This window comes from Anastrepha ludens, chromosome 6 (genome assembly GCF_028408465.1).
Source record: "Anastrepha ludens isolate Willacy chromosome 6, idAnaLude1.1, whole genome shotgun sequence".
Taxonomy (NCBI): domain Eukaryota; kingdom Metazoa; phylum Arthropoda; class Insecta; order Diptera; family Tephritidae; genus Anastrepha; species Anastrepha ludens.
This window is the reverse complement of record NC_071502.1, coordinates 54,302,112-54,327,799: the sequence shown is the minus strand read 5'-3', so window position 1 is coordinate 54,327,799 and position 25,688 is coordinate 54,302,112. Positions and strand designations below refer to the sequence as shown.

Genomic DNA, 25,688 nt, shown 5'->3' with positions numbered 1-25,688 from the left:
ATTACAAAATCTATTAATATGTAATTAGTCAAAACTTATCAATTATGTTAACGCTGACAGCACATATATGTATGTATATATGTATTTTCAGAGCTACTTAAAAATTAAATACATAATTTAAAAAGCTAAAAAAAATTAAGTTGCGGCTTCTGTGGTATTTGTTTTTTTTTTATTGTAATAACTAACTTTAAAAGGCGTCAGTCAGAAGTAAATTTAGGCATCTCACACTTTTAACTTAGCGGTTTATGCATAGATATATGCATAATCCATCCCATACTTTTGTATGGGCACATACATACGTACATACATACATATGTATGTTTGTAAAGATTGCATACTTGCACTAGAAACTTTCCAAACTAGACACAACTTTTCGGTTAAGTGCGACTATATATGCAATCAACCGATATTGAGCATTATTTGTAATGATATATTGTTGTTAGAATGCCGTTAGAATGAGACATGTGGAAGTCACAAGTAAAAGCGTATCGCCGTTATTTAGCCTGTCTCTTGGGACACTCGGAAGGGTGGCATGTGGATGGTGTACAAAAATGCCAAGTAAATATAGCACAAATGTCCATGTATGCGTTTCGTAACTGCCATTCGGGCTAGGCTAGACTAGAATAGACTTTCTAGCATGCTCTCTTTATCCTGCCCGACTAGTTTAGTAAATGGGAGCGAGCTGTACAGTCGTGATGGACGAATAGAACGAACGAGGAAAATCGCTATTTTAATGCGTTTCTCATTGTAGTGAGAAAAGTGATTTCAAATAAATATTGTTTTGAATTATTCAGAGAAAAGTAATATATTTAATAAGCATTTGAGAAATAAACGAATAAACCGTTTGTATTTTTTGAATATAGCAACAAAGAGCAAATAAAAAAAACTAATAATAATAATAAACTTTAATTAACGTTCAATGCAGTAAGTTGTGTAGGTATGTGCGTGTATGTGTATTAAATCAGTGAACTAATCGATGGCAACAACTTTGCATGCGTGATTTAATCATCTAAAAGGGTTTTGTAATCGCTGCTGAACTTATGGACAGATTTGTGCCGCAAAAGGATTTTTAAAGGATTAAAAGCGATAAAAACTGATATATAAATTTAATGAAAACTCAAAAGATTTAATATTTTAACAGTCATTTTTAGTCTTGTGAATCTAAATAAATTATAAAAAATGATTTAGCTTCCGGTATTCATTAAATATTCAGGAAATTATTTTTCATTCCGCAAAATGTTTCAATAAAAACAGAGATGATACTTTATTATAAATAAAAATAATTAAGTATTGCTGAAAATTCTGAATTCTTTTTTTTTAGAAATTTTGAAGGGACTTTTCTTGTAACAACAGATTTATTATGTAACTTTTAGTGGATCCAAAAATGTGAGGCGTGAAAAATTCAACTCTCGCTTGATTTTCTGTAGCCAAATTTTAAGAACTTCTAATTCGAATACAAATTTTGAGGTGCATCCAAGGTGTAGCTATTTTAAAACAAGCACTCAAGAGCTTATGGAGTGTAAATAGTTACAGAGCTATGAATTGAACTTTATTTGAAATTTTAAATTAAATTAAAAATTTTAAGTTTTTTTTTTTATTTTAAATTTTTTAATTTAAAAAAATGTTTATCTTGCGAAAATTTTAAATACATTCGGCGATTGTATTAAGTTTGTATTACATATATTCCCTAAAACAAACATTCCATAAACTCTTACTTTTTACGTAGTTGAATAGCAATGAGTTGAATTTAATTTGATATTTAAAAGTAAATTAATGATTTAAGTTTGAAATCATTTTCTTTTTTACATAATTATTTAAATACTTTATGCAGCTATATTCAGTTTTTGTCACATACATTCCCTCAAAGCCCCTTGGACAACTTTATTTTTGTTGTATTTGGTTGTGTGACGATTTTGGGTGTTGTTGCTACCGAAATTTTAAATTAAACCAAAAGTAGCAAATAAATTTAGTATGGATTTCTTTTATTACTTGTATCTATCGGGTGATTTTTTAAGAGCTTTAGGAAAGTTTTTCAAAAAACACACGTAAAATTCAGAAAAATGCATGAAATTTTTATTTAAATCGATAGTACAGTCCATATAATTTAATGTTTGAAGATTCTTTCATGCAAACGTTGACCGCGACTGCGCTTCACATGGTCCAATGTTTCGGCCGGTATCTCACATATAAATGCTTTAATGTTGTCTTCCAATGCGTTAATTGAAGCAGGCTTGTGTGAATAGACATGAGCTTTAACATAGCCCCACAAAAAATAATCTAAAGGCGTTATATCGCACGATCTGGGTGGCCAATTGACAGGTCCCGAACGTGAAATAAAATGTTCACCGAACTCGCCTCTCAACAAATCCATTGTTACGCGTGCTGTGTGGCATGCGGCACCGTCTTGCTGAAACCACATGTAACGCAAGTCAAACTCTTGCATTTTGGGCAAAAAAAGTTGGATATCATTTCACGGTAGCGCTCACCATTCACAGTTACGTTACGATTCGCAGCATCTTTGAAGAAGTACAGTCCAATGATACCTCCACCCCATAAACCGCAGCAAACTGTGACTTTTTCTGGATACATTGGTAGCTCTTGCAATTCTCCTGGCTGATCTTCACTCCAAAATCGACAATTCTGCTTATTTACGTACCCATTGATGTAAAAATGAGCTTCGTCGCTGAACACAATATTTCGACTTCAAACTTTCAAAACAGAACACGTATTTTTATAATAAAATGCAATGATTGCAAGCGTTGTTTGTTTGTTGGACGATTCATGTTTAAATTATAGACCAAACTGACGATTTTTGACAGTGAAACAAAACACGAAACGTGCATCAGCTGTTTAAGTCAACTGTTTAAAAAGATAATAGCTAAAAAATCACCCGTTATATAGCGAAACGACTGTTTTGACCTATGCTTCTAATCTAACACACAAAACATACCTAAAAATATGCCCCATTCTAAATAAATTTTAACAAAATAATTCTGAAAGAGAAATTGTTTTTGGATTACTTTATCCGTGATATATGTATTTTCCGTGTATTTATGTGTGTATGTTGATATGTGGGACTTTATCAAGACATTGAGATGTATTCAATCCACATTACTCATACGACCCATTGTTCCATAACTTCACAGCACTTAGATGTGTGAAATTACGAAACATGCACTAAACGAAAAATGTAGGCGGATAGACGAATGATGGGTTAGATTATTATGAGATATGGAGTAGATTGCCTGTGCTCTCTTCTCTTCCCAATACTTCATCCGGACCGAATACTCTTATGAGCACTGAAAGAACTTTGGATTTAAATAATGGTTTGTATGTACTTCATTCCTTTATCCATATTGAACTAAGATATTTTCTACTTCACGAGATGGCATCAAATTCGATAAGAGGTACATTGGTGCCTATGGCGATAAGTTGCAAAAGCAAGTTGAGTCGGTCCACCATATGCAGACTCTGTAACGATAACTTTGTAGTACGAAATGGTCCGCGAAGATGCTTATGGATAGTTTAAAGGGCCATTAAGCCTAATGGGATAGTCACATATTGTTTTGCCAGTGAAGATTAGAAAGATTTCGGAACCGATTCCCAAACCTTCATTTCAAATTTAAAAATAATGAAATTTTGTTGGATAATCATTTTCTTTGAATTCAATATTTTTTTTTTCAAGGTTTAGTGGTGTACCAATCAAACAGTCACAACTTCTGAAGCCTTTGAGATTTCATCTCGGGTAATATTATTTAAAAAATAATTTTTCTATATTAATTTAGTCAAAAAAATTATGGGAACATCGAAAGAAATAAAAAAGTAGAACCTTTTAAAAATATATTGTATCATAATTGCTGTGAAAAAATTTCAAATTTTTTTTAAGCCGATTTCCGTAAGTTTATGCATGAATTTATATCCCATGTGCAGAATTTGAACGAAATCGATGGGCACGTTTAATTTGGAATGGCTGTATACAGTAATAATAATGGTGCTACAAAGCTTATATATTTTTATTTATTTATATATTTTTTATAACATTTTTTTCTTTCTCATAAAAAATATATTGTATTTCATTGGTATAAGATCTTGAAAAATTCAACAAATTTGAATTAAAAAAATTCAGGCTTTCCTTATATGCAAAACCAATTTTTCTAAAAATTCTGACTAAAAAGATTCAAATTTTAACGAAAATTTTTAAAATTTTTTTAAATCTTGTATAAGCTTTGATACCTTAAGTTATATGGTTTTTGTTGTTGTATGAAATATGTTTTCATGAAAGATAATGCATATATAGTCAAAAGTTGGTGATATGCTGGGCTACTTTTATTTTGACCGTCACTGTATATAGTTAGAAGTACTGGAGTAAAAAGGCAAAATATTAGGGAAGCGGGACATATTTAAAATTTTTTTAGATGAGCTCTTAATGTGTTTTCCAATGGCACATAAGAGTATTTGAAATTAAAAAATATTAAGTAAGGCTATAAATTTTGGAAATCTATCGAGCATTAACTAGGAATATGTCCTTCATAGACGGATAGATAGACAGGTGGCCGGCGTAGCCGAATGGGTTGATGCATGACTACCATTCAGAAGTGCACGGCTTTGAAACTCCGAGCATGAAACACTAAATGATGGAAAAAGGTTTTTTCTAATAACGGCAGGCAATGGGCAGCCTTCGATAATACTTATCGTCATAAAAAATCGCCTGCCATTCGGAGGCGGCATAAAGCTGTAGGCCCCTCCATTTGTGGAAAAATATCAACTGGCAAACCACAATTGGGAGGAGGAGCTATATATAATTATATATACTATATTATATATATATATATATATATATATGTGTATATAGCATTAAAGCATGGTATATGGTATATTTAAGACGTTAACAGAAGGACAATAATTATGGATAGAAAAATTCGAGTGGAAAGAGCTTAGAGAGGAGTTAGGTTAGGTTAGTCTGGTTGGCAATAAGCCACGCATAGACCTTTTGGTCTCTAGCGATACCATATGGAGACCGACCTCTATGAATACTGAAAGTAGACATCATGTAGGTCATCAGCGCTTTTGGCGAATCTAAGCAGAGCTGGGACATCCGCTTTTCAGACGACCTCCAGACCCTCCAACAATGGGGCTACCAGGCATTTTAACGCATTTTTAATAATGCCGGTCAGACGCACAGAAGGTGTTCTAAAGTTACCTCAACATCCTCTCTGCATTTCCTGCATTTATCCGTGTTAGCAATCCCTACGAGTATCTTGTACGCATGTGCAGCCAATAGATTATGACCTGTGTATGCTAGCATGATATGATAGTTCTGCAGTTCTTTCGCGAGAGCGTAAGTACAAATTGAGTCAGTTTTTTGTGGTTAGTTCTACACATAACTTTTGAGAGGAGGGTAAGACTCCGTCAGAAAATATGAGATTTGCAAGTGGTCTTTCGATTTCTTTGAAACTTTGGGAAATATTAGTTCTAGGTAAGATACATTCGAGCCTAAAAGGATTTTGAAAAATTTTCAAAATTGAGTCATCTACGCCATGTTGAAAATCGGGACCGTGTTTTTTTCAAAAATCAATATTTCTTGAACCGTTGGATGGATTTCAATGCAATTTACAGACAATATAGAAACAAATAAGTAGTTTAAATTAGTATTATGTTAAAAAAAAAATTTCGAAATTTTGACCAAAAAAAAGTCAAAAAAAATTTTTGAATCAATTTTTAGTTGATTTGGCCAGTTTTTTAGATTTTCTGTTATACACGTAACGATTCCTTATGATTTAACCTTTATTTTGAAAAAAAAAAAATTTAATGGTGTCTATAATAGTTCTCGAGATATTGCGATTTTAGTGGAAGCGCGCACCGTGAAGTTCGCGGTTACGCAGCGCGGGAGTAGAAAAACGCGCACAGACCTGCAGCAGTCTGCTCCAGTCACTTCATACAGGAACATAACGCAGCGCGCATTGCACACCTGTTAGCTAAACCGTGCGTGCGCGCTTCCACTAAAATCGCAATATCTCGAGAATTATTATAGACACCATAAAATTTTTTTTTTTTCAAAATAAAGGTTAAATCATAAGGAATCGTTACGTGTATAACAGAAAATCTAAAAAACTGGCCAAATCAACTAAAAATTGATTCAAAAAATTTTTTTGACTTTTTTTTGGTCAAAATTTCGAAATTTTTTGTTTAACATAATACTAATTTAAACTACTTATTTGTTTCTATATTGTCTGTAAATTGCATTGAAATCCATCCAACGGAATCGAAAGACCACTTGCAAATCTCATATTTTCTGACGGAGTCTTACCCAGGAGTAAACTCCTTTTTAAATTTTCGCGACACCTTGATTATTCCGGGAAGTAGTAATGTAGCTAATCCGTTCTCTACACAACTGCGCTAAAAATGCGCCTCCTTAGTCTAGCGAATGCTGGGCAAAAGTAGAGAAATGGCGCTCACTTTCTATCCACCTCCCAGCAGGAGACACATATTGGATTCTCGATGATGCCGATGGAAAGCAAATATAAATCAATAATGAAAAGGCTCCAAAATATTTTTTTTTTTATTTATGTAATAAAATATATGGTTTGAAAAGAAATTTAGCATTATTTTTGAGCAAATTTGTTTACTCTCTTTGCACCTCAGATTCAAACTTCTCGCTAACACGAACAATAGTGGCAGAGGAAAATAATTTCTAGCATTATTTTTTTGTCTCTCGAATTCAGCGGAAATCAATAACAACAAATAAATGCAATGATGTCTTTAAGACGTTTCGCAGTAATTACGCCGTTAATGTTCAAGTACAATAAGCAAAACATTTCAAATGTTGCCAATTTGACGACAAATGCACAAATGCATAGTGCAAAAGGAACAACACCCTCAACAACAACAAATGTTAACATTAAACAAACACAGTCGGCAACAACAGCAATAACAACGGCAACTGATAGCAACAAATATAACAATCATCGAATTATCGATAATGATGGTTACGCTGATGAGAGCAGTGACAACAATAGTTATGATGACAGCAATGAGACATATACAAATATAATTAACAAATACGCAGCCGGCAATGGATTGCAGACGATACGTGCCAGTTTCGGCATAAGTGGCCTCATCGGTCACAGTCCAGGTGGCATTAGTAGTGGTGGCAACATTGGCAGCGGTCATCAAACATATCCACATGCAATTAATGGAAATGCCAATTTGCTGTTATGCGGGTGAGTATCAGCAACGAAAACAAAACTTTTGCGAAACCACTATCAGCAAACAAGCAACATAACACCCACTCTCACACACACATGCAAGCAACAATAGAGCCCTTGGCGCAATATTTACTTTAAATTTTACTCTCAGCTGGTATAATTTTAAAAATACGTACACTTTTCGATAGATGTTCTTAACTAAATTAACCAATTTTGCAATCAGCAATTTAGTTTTTTTTTTCATAAATTAAATTTGTAAATTATTTCTTCATTTTATTTTACTATTTATTTCTACACCTTCTGACAACTTAGACAAACCAAATTTTTTAGAGACGACGAAAATTCAATAGTGTCTATGACAAAAACAATCTATTCTGAATTTTTGTGAAAGTTAAGTTCCAGGAACTCAATTGCACTCAAGAGCTTTCTTAAGTTTCAAAAACATCAAGCATTCTTGCAGCAATAGAATTAACTTGAAACATTTGATTTTTGTTCCCATTTCAGATATTTTAGCTATAGATAACTAAATAGTGGTACATCCAGTACCGGTATTCATATATGTAGATTTGCCTAACCCTTGTTGCTGATGCCCAGCGTCCATAGTAAATCGCCTTACTACAGACCCCTTGTTTATTTTAACGCACTGTTCTATTCTATTTCAGCCGACGAGTGCGTTGAAGACTTTATTCCAGCTGCGGATTTTGTTGCTTTCCGCATACGTGTATGCGTAGAAGGAGAGGTGAATATCGAGCTTGACACCTAATATCTTTCGGTTAATTGTCATATACATACACTCGATTCCGTCGACCTCAACGTACAGTTCGAGTCTCACTGTTATTCAGGTGGTGAATGGTGTAGCCATAGGCTTGCCGACAAATGCTTTGGGATTGATGCCAAAAAACTGTTCACCAGTGTACATGGTTGGACGAAGTGCGTTTCCATAATGTAACAGCTTACAGAGTATGAGATAGCTAAATATTTTTGGGGCGGCAGATAAGTTTTTAGAGGTAAAAATTTAAGAGATTGATTGAGAAATTGATACTCTCCGGTTTTCGAGACTTTAAAATACCGTTTATTCGGTTAGCTTTTAACTGACTTGAGATTACTGCCTGTAGAGACGCTACACAGGAGATTTAAATGCCCCAAATATTTACTGAAAATCTTTCGCTATTGAATAGGCAATTTAGAAAAGTGAAAATTGGGTTTGTTGCGAAGAAAGCGAAATTAGAATATATAGGATGTTCTTTTTAGATCGCAAAAAACGCAATATTAATATGACAAGTGTTGATGTTTTTATTGTAATAAAGAGTACCATATATGCAAGACGGTTACGTATAAAACACAGTAATAAAGAATCGCCTTATGGCATTGAAACGTTTGACGAAATTTTAGCTGATATTTTGGCACTTCACCAACTCGATTTCATCAATATCACCGCACTCAATGGTGCACCGAGTCGCGTATGTGAGGCCAGAAATTTTTCAGAGATTGTTTATTGGTTTACACTTTTTCATTTGGAAAACAGTAAAAAAAAAGTAATCCAACGTGATCAAATTCCATGATGTTGGTAGCCAATTCACATGATCGTCGCATGATATAACGAAATTTTCGAACCTTCTCCGCTAAATCCTCATCATTCCGGTAGTCTTGTGGTTCAATGTGGTCCCGTGTGATGCTTCATGGCTGACAAACAACGCCGTAACGAACGTCACAAATAACATCGTTAAACTCCAACAACGTTTCAGTGGAATACAAAATATAATGAAGCAGTGATCGTTCATTTATTATTTGCCCGTAAGTCTCAGCTAAGAGTGTTATCAATTATGAATTAGTGAGGTAACGTTGTACTGGACAAACAATGAAAATGTGACAATAGCAACGTTTAATATTTATATAAGAATGTCGCATGCATGCATACATATATACATATACTTACTTATACTAGGGTGGTTCAATTTGTATGGAACCATTTTTTCGACATGGTTTATAACAAATTCGCATTCTTCATAAAATTATAAGAAAAAACTACATTAGAGCATAGCTCTAATATATATCTATAATTAATACGAATATTATATAAATATTAATTTTTACTTACTTTATTTCCTTCTTTTTTTTTTTGTAATATAAACTTATACTTGCAGACCTTTTGTTGGGAAAAATTTACTTTAAATAAAAAATTTCTTATTGAAAAAGCCGGAAGTGGACGCTAAATGTTAAACATAATTTTTTTTGTTTGTCATTTTTGTTCTTCGCAAGCTTTAGTTCAATTTACATGTTAAAAAAACATTACACGTAGTCACTTTTTCTATTACAATATTATAAAATACATATAATGTGCTCTAATGGACTTCTTCCTCATAACTCTATGTAAAATCCAAATCTGCTAGGCGCGGTGTCGAAATAAAACCGTTCCATACAAAATAAAGCCATCCATTGACCCACACTAATGTATACTCACTATGTACATATATTCGACACCATTTGACTTGACATTTAAGCAAAGTAAGTCACAATTTCCCACTTCTGCTTTACAAGGAATTTTGTAACAGCCTGCAACAGTAGCAGGTCTCAAATATTTTCTCCGTCTGTCATATTGTTCGATTGACGACTTTATCTACGTTTCCTCAATTTGGAAACGAACGTATTTTTGTTTTCGTTTTTTTGGTTTTTGCCCTTAATTTATATTTATAGTAGCGCATATGTATATACATACACACACGTACACATTCGTGCGCGTGGAATATAAATAAATTTCTTGCACGTAGAATGCGAATGGCCAAAAGTAAAAAAATCAATCACGCAAACACGCACAAGTTTTCGCGTCCGTCTATTGATTTTATTCCCTCTCATAAAAAATAGAACTGGATAATCATAAATCAGCATTACATTTCAAAATTTAAATATGAAACCATTTAAAATACTTCAGGTTAATTTCTCAACTACCATTCAAGTTATTTAAGGCAAGACATTTTGTTTGTGAAAGTATACTTTTACACACCTTCTCCTACGGTAATTGGCATATTGTATATTTATTACACTAACTGCTTTAACCCAAACTTACTTTATTTTGTACACTTTTCATATATAATAGTATATATGTATGTGTATATATATGTATATGAATATTCCAACTTTACTTGCAGCGCCATGCTGTCAGTGGTTACCACAATTTTATGCGTTGTTTGTTATTGTTGCCATCGCAACATAAAGAAGCGCACCGAAGCAGCATATCGCCAACAACATCAGTGGCTTGAAAGTGATCCAAATATGGAAATATATAGTGTGGAGCAGGTATGTTGCTATTCGATTATTATGTGGCGAAAGGGCTTTTTAACACATATTTTCATAAAATAGAGGTCGATGCACTTCTTTTAGTATTGGAAGACCAATTATGTAGTTGGTTGTGCGCTATCCCAAGACTCCATGTCAAGTAATCCAACTATTTTGGACGTTGTGATATATTTTTCTGAAAATTGGTTTATTCGTAGGCTTGAGTATAATAGGAAGTAAACTGAGAAAATTTTGAAAAAAATTAATAATTTAAAACATAAGATTAATAATTTTTAAAATAACCAACAATTTAAAAAAAATTACTAACTATAAAAAAATAAGGAAAAAATTATTAACTTTTAATTTTAATATTTATTTTATAATTTTTAAATTAATAATTTAAGAAAAATTAATCATTTTGAAATAAAAACATTATAATGAAAAAAAAAATTATAAAAAATTTGAAAATATAAAAAAAAATAATTATTTTGAAATTTATTCAATTTTGAAAAGAAAAAATTTGAAAATAAAAAATGTTTTCAAAATTGAAAATTTTGGTATAGTTTTTGCAAATGAAATATCTATGGTTCTTTTTGACATTTAATTGTCATGTTTAAAAAAAATGTTTGTGAAAAAATCTTAGTGTTTTGTTCAAAATTTGTGTGGAAACCATTTTGTTGGCGTTCGCTCAGATATTTTTCTAATTTTTTTATTATTGTAATATCTGAGACTTGCTCTGTAATCTCTGCAAATTTCATAAGATCCCTTTAACTTTTCTAATTACATTCAAATACGTAAAGCGAACCATTGCAAAATACTTCTCTACCGAAGAGCTTCAAGTCGATCGAAGCCTCGCTACGTGTACTAATAAGCGATACACGATATTTTTCATTGATTTGCTGTGCGAATTTGAATATAACTAGGAAAGTTAAATATGGGGACCTCGCTATGAAACTTTCAGAGATTACTGAGCATAGTCTAAGCTATTCATGAAAAAAAGAAAAAAATCTGAGGCTGGCGTTTTTCATAAATTATAAACCAATAAAATTTTCGCCAAAAGTTTGTGATAAAAAACTATATTTTTCCAAAAAATAAATTAAAAAGTTTTAAAAATAGTATAAAAAATGAAGATGTTTCACTTTAAAAAAGTTTATAACAAAATAGAATGAAATAGAATAGACATAGAAACATTTCGAAATTATTACTTTTTTCCTAATTTCTTCAGTTTACTTCTAGTTATACTCAATCCTAACTACTTGGATCACTTAACATGGAATCACTCGCTCACCTGCTTTATTTACTTCAATATTTCCTCATCTACTCACCAACACAAAAACTTTTTCAATCATTCGTTTATCGTTTCTTATTGCGGCACATCCAAAAAACTGTGAATACTATATACTATATATAATATGTATATACAAAAATCAATTGCCGTGCTAGAACTCTCTTCTTATTTTCTTCATCTCAATAATGGGATGGCTTGGCAAGACAGAAAATTCACGAAACCCAAAGAAAAAAGTTTGAAAATCAAATTTGTGTCAATTGAAAATAGTTTCAAAAAAACTCAATACAATTTTTATTTTCATAATCACAATAATTTCGGGGTGTAAAAAAAGAAGAATTTTGAAACCCTAAAAAAAATTAAAGTAAATTAGAATTACGTTTTATACAGGAATGGGGATTCAAGCCAAAGGTCGTACTGTGTATGTACAACTCAGTGGTTTTGCCAATTTTAACGTATGGATGCCTGGTTTGTTGGGAAGCTCTTAGGGAAGGCTACAATATCACTAAACTGGGGAGGGTGCAAAGGACTGCATGCATTGGCATCACTGGAGAATGTAAAACTTGCCCCAGTGCTGCCCTGAATGTCGTTTGCACTTACTTCACATCGACTTTTACATTATTTCCATCGCAGCTCAAAGTGCAATCAGGTTAACGGATATTGGCCTCTAGAGAAGGGGCATGGTAGCATTTTTGAGCAGTTAACACCATATTTCTCCGAACTTCGAACAGATCTCTCTACCTGCAAACTAGAGTTTGAGAGCCGTGTTAGGGCAATTTTTCCAAATAGGCAGGATTGGATCGAGGAGAAAATCTACACCGAAGCTTGCACCTCTGTCTTCACAGACAGTTCCAAGATGGAATCGAGAGTCGGAGCAGGGGTTTTCTCTAAATCAGCCAATTTATCTATCTCCTTTAAATTACTGAATACTGCTAGTGTTTTTCAAGCAGAAGTCTTTGCGATCCTGCAGGCATGCAAAATGCTCAGGGAACGCGGGAGCGAGGGAGATATTAACATTTTCTCCGATAGTCAAGCCCCTAGATCGTGGCGGCGCCATGATGCAGAACGAAATTAGTTAACTCCTGTAAGGAGGAGATCAAATCTCTTGGGTGTGCAGGTAACATTTCTCTGCTCTGGGTTCCAGGACTTAGGAACATAGAGGGAAATGAAATTGCTTGAAAGGAAGGGGACTGAATTGGCCTCAGAGACCTCCTACCCGGTCATCGGCATCCCCCTGACAGTGATTAAAGGCGAACTGCGCAAATTATTTATCAAGGAAAGCGTAGAAAAGATGGAGTTCAATTTTTTCATGTGCAATTTGAAAACCCTTTAGCCCCAATACGATATACGAAAGACTCAGAAAGTCCTTTGGACTCCTCCCCATTTAATTTCCAAACTCTTAGCTGTACTTACCGGTCACTGGACGATCGGCACACACGCGGAAAAGCTAGGGTTATCATTTAACCCCCATTGCAGAAACTTTGGGGACCTTTAAGGAGAAGGAGACTGTAGGGCATTTTCTCTGTAAGTGGGGTTTGGTTTCCTGTTGGAGGTCTCATAATGGTATCAAAACGGCGCTTTAGTGCTCCTTGAGGAGCCCCAGACCGGCACTTCAACCATTTCACCCACCTACCTACAGGAATGAACTTAGCACTATAGCAATAGCATTCGTTATCAGCCGCTTCGGACTGTAATACAATGAAATGGAATTGTGGCTGGTCTACTTTTTCCGATAACAAATGGAGAGCCATGAGTTTGATTATTGAAAACTTTGATGTATCCGATTATTCCCGCTACGCTTAATCCTAAAATTAGCTCCGGTCCAAGTGGATACTTGAAAGATTGGATTAATTTCGATAGATGGTGCCAGCGATCATGCCTTACATATTTCTGATTCGATTATTCACACTGTGCGGTTTGCTAAAACATTGCAGAATTTTTGAAATTGAATATATTCACATACAATTTTTCCAGATTTTCACAGCCAATGTCATAATTTGAGTTTCAAATATTGGCTTCCGGATTGACAACGCATTCACTTTCAGTTTTACGCAGGCATGTAAAACATTACAGCTGGCTTCACTAGGGTTAGGTGTGGCAGGATATGTCACTAGCTAAAGTAGAATTCAGCCCCCTATTTAATTGCCTAACTGTTTGGCTTTTTTATTCTTGTCAGCTATTACAAAAGACTTATATATTTAATATATATATGTAGTATATGTGCTCATTAATAGTTTGTAAGTAAAGAGGCAACATGGATTATTTTTAGTTTTCATAGAAAATATAATCAATAAGAGATTAATGGTGGTAGGGTTATCAATAATGTAGGTACCCGAGTATGCGTGCATGTAAACAATTTTTGTAGGTCGTATTCACTGGAGAGGTTATTTTATTTATTAATACTCGTATGCTCAATAGGTTTAGTTACTCCTGAACTAGTGAAATCAAGTTCTACTTCCTCTGCACGATGTATCCAATATAAATAACTGTAGCCAAAAACTACCAAAAAGGATATTTTGGGCAGGACGTGCACTTATGTGAATAGCTAAGTGTGAAACTTAATTGGCGCTAACAGCAGTGCGTGCATTGTAAGATATGTAATTAGGAGCAAAGCAATTTAAATATAAATATATGTAGTTTAGCCTACTTTTTACTGTGTGTGCCCCTTTTTCACACGTAATTATTTTTGATTTTATTGACCAATCGAAAATTACATAGCTGTGCCACAATGGGAAGAAACTAGAGCAGCAAACAGTTTGTACTGGCCTGAGTTGGTAGGTAGTAGAGAATTGCTCCAGAAATTAAAGCAATGTGTGTGTACTAGTAAAATTACTAATATGGCGAGTATCCATACAGTCAAGTTTAATAGCCGGAAAGGGATAAAGTTATCAAAAATCCACGAGAAATTTGAATCACTTTAAACTTGCACCCTTGATTTTAGTTTTTTTTTCTCGTTTTGTTATTCCTTGATAATATTTTTTTTTTAATTGACATTTTAAAAACTACTATGAAAAAGTACCTATCTACACATATTACGCTCCTATGCTCCGCTTTATTATAATAAATTTTAAAGCTATGAAACTGCATATCCATTTTTTATTTAATTCTGATTGAAAGGTTTAAAATTTGATGAACATTTCTCGAGTTTTCACATATCTTGTAAGAAGTTTGAAACTTCGATTTACATACATATATGAAATTTGTTAGAAAATGAACTATATTAAGAAAAAAAATTATGAAAAACTGTTTAAAATATCGCGTTTCTAATTAGTTTACCGCGGGTGTAATTGTGAACCAGTGAGTAATAAATAACCGAGTAGTAATAGGCATTGTTTGCTTGAATGATAGTTAGGCAACCGGAAACGACAAAAACCAGTTTTAAAAACTATAAGAAGCTTCAAAAATTTCTATTGCATATGTATTATTTTATTAACTTACAGAAATGTATAAATTTTTCAAAAACAGTTTACTTAAACATAAATAAATTTGACATATGTAGATACACTTTTCTACCAAAAAAACCAACGGCGAGCTTAGTTTATAAAGCGCGCAGCAGGAAAAAATAAAGGGCTAGTTTTACAATCCATGTAAACAAATCACCGCGCTATATTTTTCAATGATTTATTAAAAATAGTAAACCTTCATTCAAAAGGCATTATAAACCGACCTTGCAGCAGCACATCTTTTCAACTCAAAATCACTGCACATTTCCGTTGATTTCTGATAAGGCAGAAATATTGCGTTTAGGTACATGAGTCATGGCGTATTGTAGACAGAACAATACCTTCAATGGTAACGCTACAAAACAAACATCGTTGAGATTTCATAATGCAATAAAACAGGTATATCAAATTAACGGCTAACTACTGGGTTATCGAACTTAAACCACCGATCGATGAATTGTAAGACATATAACGCCTTTTTACTGAAATATCGGAAAAGAAATACAATGATATGATAATAGCGGAAATTTCCAAAGGTGTCGGCGTTTCAAAAAAAAAAAAAATTCCGAACACGGTCTCACGCTGAGGTAATATTGGTTTATGTTGTTGTTATTGTAGCAGCGTAAAAATTCCCCATGCCAGTCCTTAGACGAATGTAAATCCGGGACGTCCCGGATTGTTATTTGAACATTTTATTAAGTATTAATAAAAATTAAAAATTTGTTTTGAAAACACAATTATTTCATAACCGATCAAATGACCGGTTGAGGTAAAAATAGGTATACGTGATACCTCGATACGGTTAGTGTTAATGTAGTCGCTGCGACGAAAATGCGACTAATTCGAAAATGTGATTTTTTGAGCAGAGTCGTCGTTGCAAACCGACGTCTTCATGCAGAAGGGTCGCTGAGATCTACGTCGAATTGATGTTATCGGATTCATGCGCACATTATGGGCAATATCTCACACTGGTTTAAAAAATTTACTTGTACAAGGTGAGGTCAAGTCAGTGCTTTATCTCAAATGAAATTTCTTTCTAAATTCGTACTGTTTCAGCAACAAAGCATACACTTTTAAAGTTTTCGATTTTCGAAGTTTCGATTTTGAAAGGTTGCTCAAAAGTAAAGCGAACCATTTTATATAGCGGAATATGAATACTGAATTGCTGCTATTAACTTTTTGGAACGCAGCGTCACATCGATTTAAAAAAACTAGCCTAACCGAAAAAAAACTAGCCTATCCTTTGCAATAGTAATTAATAAAAATCGTATTAAAGTAATTACCTTGAGGTATGCTTCAAGATGTAGTTACGACTTAATTCATTTGAGCTAACACTAATGTGTTACGCCTAACTATTTTTGCCTTTTTAATTCGTTTAGCTTTATAGCTCGGGGACTCCTTTAATGAGTCTTGCTCATAAAGAGGATAGAGCGCAATGCAAAGTATAACTGCAGTTCGCATGCATTGTACGCTTTCAACTTACCATTTCATAAGCCCTTTGAGAGATGCAGCGATTTTTTTTCGGCAAATGATACGATAAACAAACTTTACACCTTTGCTGCCTACTTACAGCCGCGAAGAACAACTGGCTTAAACACTAATACTAAATTTGTTCAGAATTCGCAGCTTTTTTTTGGGAGCGTAAATAGCTGTAAAATAGCATTAAAATGTTCGCCTTCAAGTTGGTTTTCTTTGAATTCTATCTTCCATTCAAGGAGCGTCAATAAAAAGTGTACACCACAAATTGGCAAATTTTGACTATTTATCGATTTTTTTATATTTTTGTAATTATTTCTAATATTTTTTAATTTTTTTAATATATTTTATTTTTTTTAAATTTTTTATAAAATAAAGCTTATACTGGAACAAAAACAATGAAACATGCATTCTGTTATCCTAAATTGAATGGGCTGTAAAACTACTTATACATACCCATAAAAGGATTGAGGAGTTAATAAAATTTTGCCGAATATATTGAAAAAAAAAATAAATAATAATAATAAAAAAAGGTTGTCAATATGTGGAGTGTCTTTCCTTTTAACGCTGACAGTAGATAAATGGATAAAAATTGGCTACAGCAGAAGATAACACATCGCGACCTAAAAAGATATTTTGCATCTTAGTAATAGGTCCTCAACCCGTTTTTGCCAATAGAATTTCAATATCCCAAATAAAAGATAAGAAGTCTTTGTTGGACGAATTCCTAACTCATGGGAGTTCTACTACTTTTAAAGTAGCTGAAATATTTCAATAATTACACAAAACTTGGCCGTACTTCTCATAATTCTCAAGACAGAGCCTTCATGCAATCCATCTCAATAGGCAAACCAAACTGCTGCAAGTGAAAATGCACGCGATTATACCCGGTCAGGTAGCCAGTGAGCGCGAGCAACCACGCCTTTCGCTTCACACACGCACACAAACGAGTAAGATTCGGCGATTCCAAAAGTTACGCCGATGCGACGATGCTAAATTTACAACCATCCATGCAAGTACAATCGACGACTCGTAATTGGTGATTACTCATTTATGACGTTACTTTTACTTACTCATGTTGGGCTCATGCTCAATACGACCCAATGCTGTAGTTTTTATAATTTTCTTTATTTCCCCCCTACTTACTTTCACACAGCACAACCACATGAAAAGCGAATTTAATGAAATTTTAGTTTATCCTTAAATGTTTACATACTGTTAATGTGACTTTACGAGCTCAGCATTTTCTAATTTCTCAGACAAGGCACATAAATAACTATTTTTTACTCTGTCACTTTCTTTGTGCCAAACCGTGGACGTAAAATCATCACCAATAACTTGACCACATTTATTGTAATTCGACCTGTCGTGTCTTTACTATGTATATTGAGTGCACACCCAAAATGTTTATATGTATATACATATATGTATACAAGTACATACATACACACATAAGTAAATATAATTAAGTTTTATGTGTCGTTTGCTTTCCTGCCTTTAAAAGCATCAACACCAGTTGCTGAGATAAGTTTTGGGTAAATCGGACATTCGCTAACATTAAATCAGTAAATTAATTGCACAACAAAATTGTTGTTTATTTAGTACACTTATACATACATATGTATGTACATACAAGTCTTTTAGCGCTGTTAGTTCACAGATTAAAATCGATGAGGTTATTTGACTTGCAACACGAGCAACAAATTTCAATTGATTTCAGTCATTTCAATAGGAACATACGAGTACTTTTATAAAAATCATACGCTGTGCATACACTTTTGAATATTTAAACAGAAGTTTTAGTAATGTAAAAGAAGCTTTGGAAAAATTGTATTCTAACACGGAAAAGCACCTAACTACATCTATATATCACTACATTATCACGTCAATCATTACCTCCCGGTGCACCGACTTGCATTTTCTTCCGTATCACCAAAAAAAAAAAAATTGTGAAAAATCAACGCGATTTTCGACCGACTTCAAACTTACACTTTACCAAACTTAAATAGGCGATAAACCTGCATATTCGAAATTGTTCTAAAAATTTTGGTCGAAAAGTGTGAAATTTTGAAGAACTTGTTTTGATTTTTTTTAATTACACAAAGCTTGAAGGATGAATTTATATGATTTTTGTCAGAGAATTAACTGTATTTTCCTAAAATAATATTAAAATTACATAAGAAACAAGCAAATTGTCAGAACTTATCAATAATCCCGGTACAATAGTAAGTTGGCGCACTATATTTTTATAATATATTAAACACCAAGTTTATGTCTTTCATTTAAAATTTAAATGGATATGAGCAAAAAAAAATAAAAAAAAGTATGTGCAAATTTTGATTTTGTGTGTGATGAAATACGCTTTTAGTAAAATTTGAAGATTATATGAGCCATTTTAATAGCAATATGTAAGATCAAATAAAAGGATCCGAAAATTTGTTCGCTCTGAAATTAACATCGTGAGTATTATCCGATTTAGATCAAATATTCACCGCTTTGTACGGGTGTTTGAAGCCTGAAATATTGGTCTGAATGCTTTTATCATTTGGATATGTGCTGAATTCAATTTTTTTTTCAATTAGGTACTTTCATGTACAAGTTGGCACAAAATTAATCCCCCTATCGAAAAATTTATAATTGTTGTAAATGGCGTCGCACGATTTGGAAATTAAACAGCTACAGTACGAGTATACAAATAGATAGATAAGCAATGGAACGCGTAAAAGTCAAAGTAAAGGTTTCCAAAAGATTTTCAAAAACAAAATTGGATGATTAATTTTGCTCCATACAAAATACAATTGTTAACATTGCCATCTCAATAAACCAATTACTGCTGCACATTAGCTTAGCATTGTATGTAATAATAACAGATTATTTTCAAAGATTTTATTAAAAAATTAAAAATAAAAATTAAATAAATTCCGCTATTGAAGAAGTGCTCGTCCTTATGGGAAGATAAACAAAAACCGAAACATCTGTTTCACAAGCCTCACTTGAGGCCACTTTTGTAACATCACGGAAATCATGTAAATGATTGAAAGGATGCCAGATCTAGATTAAGCGGCGGTTACCACCTGCCAACCAAACTCTAGGCGCTTCTGGAGCGTCGTTACTAATGCATGTGACTAAGCTTTGTTTATATGAAACGTAACACCACTCCTATTAATTCAATTCTGGTCGATCCTACGATCGCGTCTGCTTGAAAATGTTAATAGTAGAAGAGGTCCGAATTCAATGTTTGGCTCAATGGGAGCAGCTTAAAGTGGAGTATTCCCATCCAATATTACCAAGCACAAACAACAAAACCTGTTTGGCCGTTAATCCTGCTTACCCTTATTTGATTATGTCTTTTGTAGTCTGTGGTTCTCTTATAACACATTTTTTCTCCCTAATTACCATCCGCTTTCAAAAAAGGACAATATTTTTAAGATACTGTAAAGAATCTCGGGCCTCAAATCGGTCCAGAAGATTTTTACGTCAATTTATGTAGCACCTAGATACTGACCATTTTCTTCAGAGCAGCTTCATCCAAATGATTTCAATTGAGGCATATTGAACAGATAGTAGCTATAGAGGAAAAGCAACAAAAGCAATGTATTTTGTTTCCCTAGAATATCAAAATCTATAAACAAAGAATGAGAATTTGGAAACCAAATAAATAGAAACAAATCAAATCAGCTGCTCGATTTGGTCAATGTGCCTTGGATCCAACAGTCTTAGATAATGGAAGAAGTACTTAAATGTCCATCTGGCTAGACGATTTCCATAATTTTACTAACAATTTCTACCAGTGTATTTCATCTTCGACCTTCATGTGCCCGGAACAGAACCATTGAAATCATCGCTTCTCTCTACTCTACTCTTCTCTGAGTCCATAACAGCATGAAAATTGCACCGAATTTATCTTTTTTCTACCTCTATTTTTAAACGCTGTAACACATAACTGACTTCGCTAAAAACAACTTTTTTTTTAAGCGTAATGTAACCTATAAACCACCGTTCCAAAGTATATGTATTGAGATATGTTCACTAAAGATATCTAGCGGAAAACGCTTGTTTATGACAAAGCCTAACTTATCGTTCATGAAGCTGAGCAGGAGAAGTGGCATTGTAAGGGCTGACAATATTTATTATACGCAAAATATGGAATAATATATAACGGAAAAACGGTTGTAATGTCTCCAAAGACACATTCGAGGACATTTACGTGCAGAAGACCTCAAAACCGCTCCTCTCATTATTCCACATTGAAAAAAAGACTTGCTTGGGCTAAGGCAAATTCAGAACGGAATTCGGTAAACGTAGTATTCACGGATAAATTTTCCTTTTGGGCGCATAGTCGCATACGTCGTTGCATGTATTGCTTATAATAAAAAACTTCAACGAACTGTTAGGCATTCAGTTAAGTTTAGGGTTTTGGACTGCTTCTTCGAAAAAAGAATTGGTCGTTTATTTGTTTTTATCGCCAATTTGAAAGCAGTTTAGATGAATAAAATTTATCAATGCATTATTACTGTCAACTGCAACGATATTTGGAAAAATTAGCCAACCTTGTATTTTACAAGAAGACAACGAAGCCAAGCATCGGAGCCGAGGGTGTGTAGAGGGGAAACAACAAAATGGGATTGAAATGTTGGATTGGCCTTAACAGGCGGCTAATGTCAACCCTTTTGAAAATGTTTGGGCAATAGCTCAGCAAAAACTCAAAGGAAAACAAATATAGTCGACCAAACAATTCGATTGATTTGTAGCCAATTTCCTCCACAGCTTGCGCAGAAATTAACACAAACTATGACTCAAAGATGTGAAGCCATTACAGCTAATGGTGGTGAAACTGCATTTTATTGAATATATTGCGTATAATAAATATTGTAAGCCCATACAATGCAGTTGTAGCATCGAATTGGTCAAATAGTTTCCAAGTTATAGCGGACACGATTCTATTAGACAGACTGTGCATATATCCTAATGTCGCACGCAATCTTATTGATTCGTTGTTCTCTCCACTAGTTTTATGGAAATTCTACTAATTACCTTTGTTATACTATAAAAGTTGAGATTATGACCTAATAAATTTTTAAATGAATAAATTAAAATCGGCGCAAAATGTAAAATGGTCCACGAACACCAGTACGAAATCCCGACTTGCTGGCTAAGAAATAAAACAGACACTTGTATTTTATGCTATTTTTTAATTTCAACTTAAACATTTATTTTGAATTGGAATTCTTCATCTGTTAATACACCTGAATATACAATTTATAATGATAAATAATATTTTCCGAATGTCATTCGGTATATTTTCAAATCAATGCCCGAGACGAATGTGTACCGATGTATTATTTCTTGTACCGGGCAATTCGACCAAAATTTTCGATTAACTTTTTTAATCAACGCTCTGTTCGGCGATTTTTACTTTCTTGCTGATTGTGCTAGTCATATTTTGCGCCTCCTCTCGCCATGAATATTTCTTACCATCTTTCGCAGTGACAATTTACAGTTGACCAATTTCCTTGCGTGACTGCCGCTCTGGCGGCTGGTCACAGGTTTCCTCATATTTTGTAATTTTACATACAATTTCATCTTTTACTTTGGAACTCTATATTCACATATTTTTTTCTCTTTTCTTCGCAGAGCTACGAAACTTCTGGTCTCTTTTTGGGTGAATCTGGGGAGGGGTTAACCACCGTAGCAACGCTTCATCACGAGCCGCCACCATCGTACGATGCCGTAGTGGCGATGCAAGAGCAACAATTAATACAGCAACAATTTTATCAACAACAATGTCACCTACAGCAACAGCGGCAACAACAACAACAAATACATTTACAACACAACTCCCCACCACCAGGTTACCGTTCCACACTCGCCGTCAACGAAATGGCAACACCAACAATGTCTGCCTCAGCAGCAACCAGCAACCTGGCTATGGACACGCTGAACAACGACAGCAATGGCAATTTGAGTGGCAGCTGTAACATCAGCATCAGCGGCAACAGCATTGGTGGCAATAGTTGCAGCAATTTCTTTGCTTGCGGCAAACCAAACACTCCGAGCAGCAGATACAATGCTAGCAATAATAATAGCAACAATGCAGCGTTTATTAACATGAAAAAGGTGCTGAACGCACAGTCATGCTGCTCGCTACAGCGTGCCGAGGTGGAGAACATGTGGAACGCAGCAGCCGCTGCAGTAGCGGTACGCGCCACGCACGCCACATCCTCACCATGTGGCGCCACCAACCTCACAGGTGGCAGTGCCGCCAGCAGCAGCAGCAGCAACAGCAACAGAAACCACATATCACCAATGTTGCTGCCACGCAAATCATTGCCCTTGCCACTCACGCTGCCAGCAAAATTAACAGCGAAAAGAGGTGGACGGCGTTACTTGCCACATCACAGCACTTACTATCGTCGCGGTTGCCCACTTTGTGGTAAATTTCGTTACGATGCCGATGAGACGCTCATGCTCTCGGTGGAAAGTGAGCTGGACGTGTCCACAACCTTCTCCACATTACCAGCCACAACAAGTGCCGCAGTGAAGACGTCAGCTACCACAGAAACTGCAGCACGCAGCAACAGTGAGTTGAAGTTGGCTGACAGCTGTCAACAGCTAACCGCAATAAATGATGACGAGAGCAAGGATGAGAGTTTGCAAGTGGAAGTATGTGGTGAGCATGCCATGGCTGCTGTGGTAACCGCGTCAAATACAGATCCGCTGGATAATGACGAATTGGAGAGGTGCGCGTGTGCTGTGCGTATTTTGGAGTCGCCATCAACAATAATTATGGACGGTGATAGCAATGGGAACAACAACAACAATGCGGTACCGACAAATACAAATAATAATGCAGACGCAGGGTCAAAGGAGGTGATGATCGATCAGAATGCAAATGGGCAGACAATGATAGAAGAGTTAACAACACCCGCTGAAAACGCAGCCAGGGATATGGTTGTTGCAAACGGCAAAAGAGGTTTAGCAATTGCTGAAATTGCAACATCCTCCCAATGTACGACGGACGTCGCGATGCCAAAATTGCCCGAAGACACTACTTTGGATGCAATTAATGGGAATAGTGGTATAATACGAGTCGACATGAGCAAAGTCATCGATCAGACAGGCTTACCCACCTATGAAGCAGCCGCAAAGTTGGAGTCAAGTGGATATGTATAAAATATAACGGCGAGCCTGCTTAAGTGAAAGCCAGAAGTGCTTTAATAGTTTTAGCTAACAATTTCATATTCACTGAAATGCATAAAATTTGACACACACTGTACCAAAAATAAAAATTAAATTGAATAAAGGGAAACATTATAGCAACAAAAAGTATCAAAAAGAAGGAGTTTGACCTTAATTTCGAGCGATAATAAAAAACTTAACTTCTTTCTAGTGACTATCTCGATTCGGGTGACATATTAATAGGCTTGGGGGTTTGCAGAAATTCCAAAAGGTCACTTTTTTTACTTAAAACATGCCCTAATACTTTAAAAATTAGTTATTCGCAGGTTTAGTCTGAAACAAATATCCAGATATAATATTTTTATTTTGAATTTTGCCTAACGAAAATTTTACAATTATCAGCTCAGGCCATAACGTCCCCTTAGTATTAAAATAGCCTATACATTTTTTGATGTTTTGAGAAAATGAATTTCAAACTTTTTGTCGAAAGTAGCTCTCACTCAAATCTCGTTATGTCTGTAAATATTTATTATTTTTGACTGACGTTTTGACCCACTTTGTGGAACTAGAATTTGACAAAATTTTGACCACATATAAAATCGACGATGGAGAATCCAAAAATTCAATAAAAAAATAATAGCCTATGAGCACATAGGCTATTGTTATACTAAGGGGACGATAAGTTCGTGCGTTTTTTAAAGGTAGTTTTAAAGTTAACAAAAAAGGTGTTTAAAGTATTTATTAATCAATAATATATTTTCCTTCATTATTTACAATGTCTTCCCAACGTTTAGGCAAATTTTTAATTCATTGCTCAAAAAATTGTTCGTCCTTGGAGTCAAATACGCTTTGATATCCCTTTTTATAGCTTCTTTTGAGGAGTAGTTCTTGTTACTCATATGGGATTGAAGTCCACGGAAAAGGTGATAATCACAAGGTGCAATATCCGGAGAGTATGGTGGATGCGGCATTAGCTCCCTTCCGAACTCGTTCAGCTTGCCTCATGTTTGCCTTGTGGTATGAGGTCTTGCGTGGTCGTGGTGAAACAAAACTTTGCGCCTATTCACTAAAAACGGTCGATTTTTGTTAAGTGCCTCATTTAGGTTTAATAACTGATGGGAATAATAATTACCAGTTATCGTCTGGTTTGGTTCCAGAAGTTCATAATAAAAAAATCCGGCCATATACCACCAAATAGACAGGAGAAGCTTCTTGGGGTGAAGCCATCTCTAGAGGTCGGTTCTAGTGTTTCATCTTTATCTAACCATTGGCGTTTGCGAACAAGATTATTGTAAAGGACCAATTTTTCATCACCAGTAACGATAAAAAAACTTTCATTCTGAAGCCGTTGCAGCAGCTGAGAACACACATTCACTCTCTGCTGAAGGTTGGCGACGGAAAGTCTATGCGGAACCCATTTTCCCAGCTTTGAAACCTTTCCCAACTGAACCAGGTGCCTGTGAACTGTTCCATGCGATAAATTCAACCTCTGAGTTATCATATCGACTGTGAAATTTGGCTCAGCTTCCGCAGCGAGTTCGAGCAAGGCGTCGGAGTTAAAGACTTCAAGACGACCAGCGCGCGGGCAATCCTCCGCGTCGCAGTTACCACTTCGGAATTTTGAAAACCACTTTTGCGCAGTCCTTACACTCACGGTATTCTCTCCGTGAACAGTGTTTATTTCTGCAGCAGCAGTTGTTGCATTTTTACCACTTTTATAAAAAAAATACAAAATATGCATCTTATACGCGTTCGAAGATTCCATTTTATTTTTTAACAACACGTGCGCGATTAAAATCACTTGTGGAATGCACAATATATCAAAGA

General features: G+C 34.7%; 2 protein-coding genes across 5 annotated transcripts in view; one reads left to right on the top strand and one right to left on the bottom strand.

Annotated features, from left to right (window-relative positions):
• Positions 1–25,688, bottom strand: part of LOC128866141 (probable beta-hexosaminidase fdl) — a 77,511-nt gene that overhangs the window by 19,317 nt on the left and 32,506 nt on the right. The window lies entirely within an intron of this gene.
• LOC128866142 (uncharacterized) lies at positions 6,669–24,012 on the top strand. Its single transcript, XM_054106655.1, has 3 exons — positions 6,669–7,220; positions 10,352–10,499; positions 22,317–24,012. The coding sequence occupies exons 1-3, from the start codon at positions 6,751–6,753 to the stop codon at positions 23,853–23,855; spliced, it is 2,157 nt and encodes a 718-aa protein (XP_053962630.1). The 5' UTR covers positions 6,669–6,750; the 3' UTR covers positions 23,856–24,012.

What these genes read in the sequence shown, in the direction of transcription:
- LOC128866142 (XM_054106655.1), top strand. Translation starts at nt 6,751, where the DNA reads ATGATGTCTTTAAGACGTTTCGCAGTAATTACGCCGTTAATGTTCAAG. An exon ending in GCCAATTTGCTGTTATGCGG is followed by an intron (nt 7,221 to 10,351) that starts GTGAGTATCAGC and finishes CTTTACTTGCAG; the next exon opens with CGCCATGCTGTCAGTGGTTA. An exon ending in AAATATATAGTGTGGAGCAG is followed by an intron (nt 10,500 to 22,316) that starts GTATGTTGCTAT and finishes TTTTCTTCGCAG; the next exon opens with AGCTACGAAACTTCTGGTCT.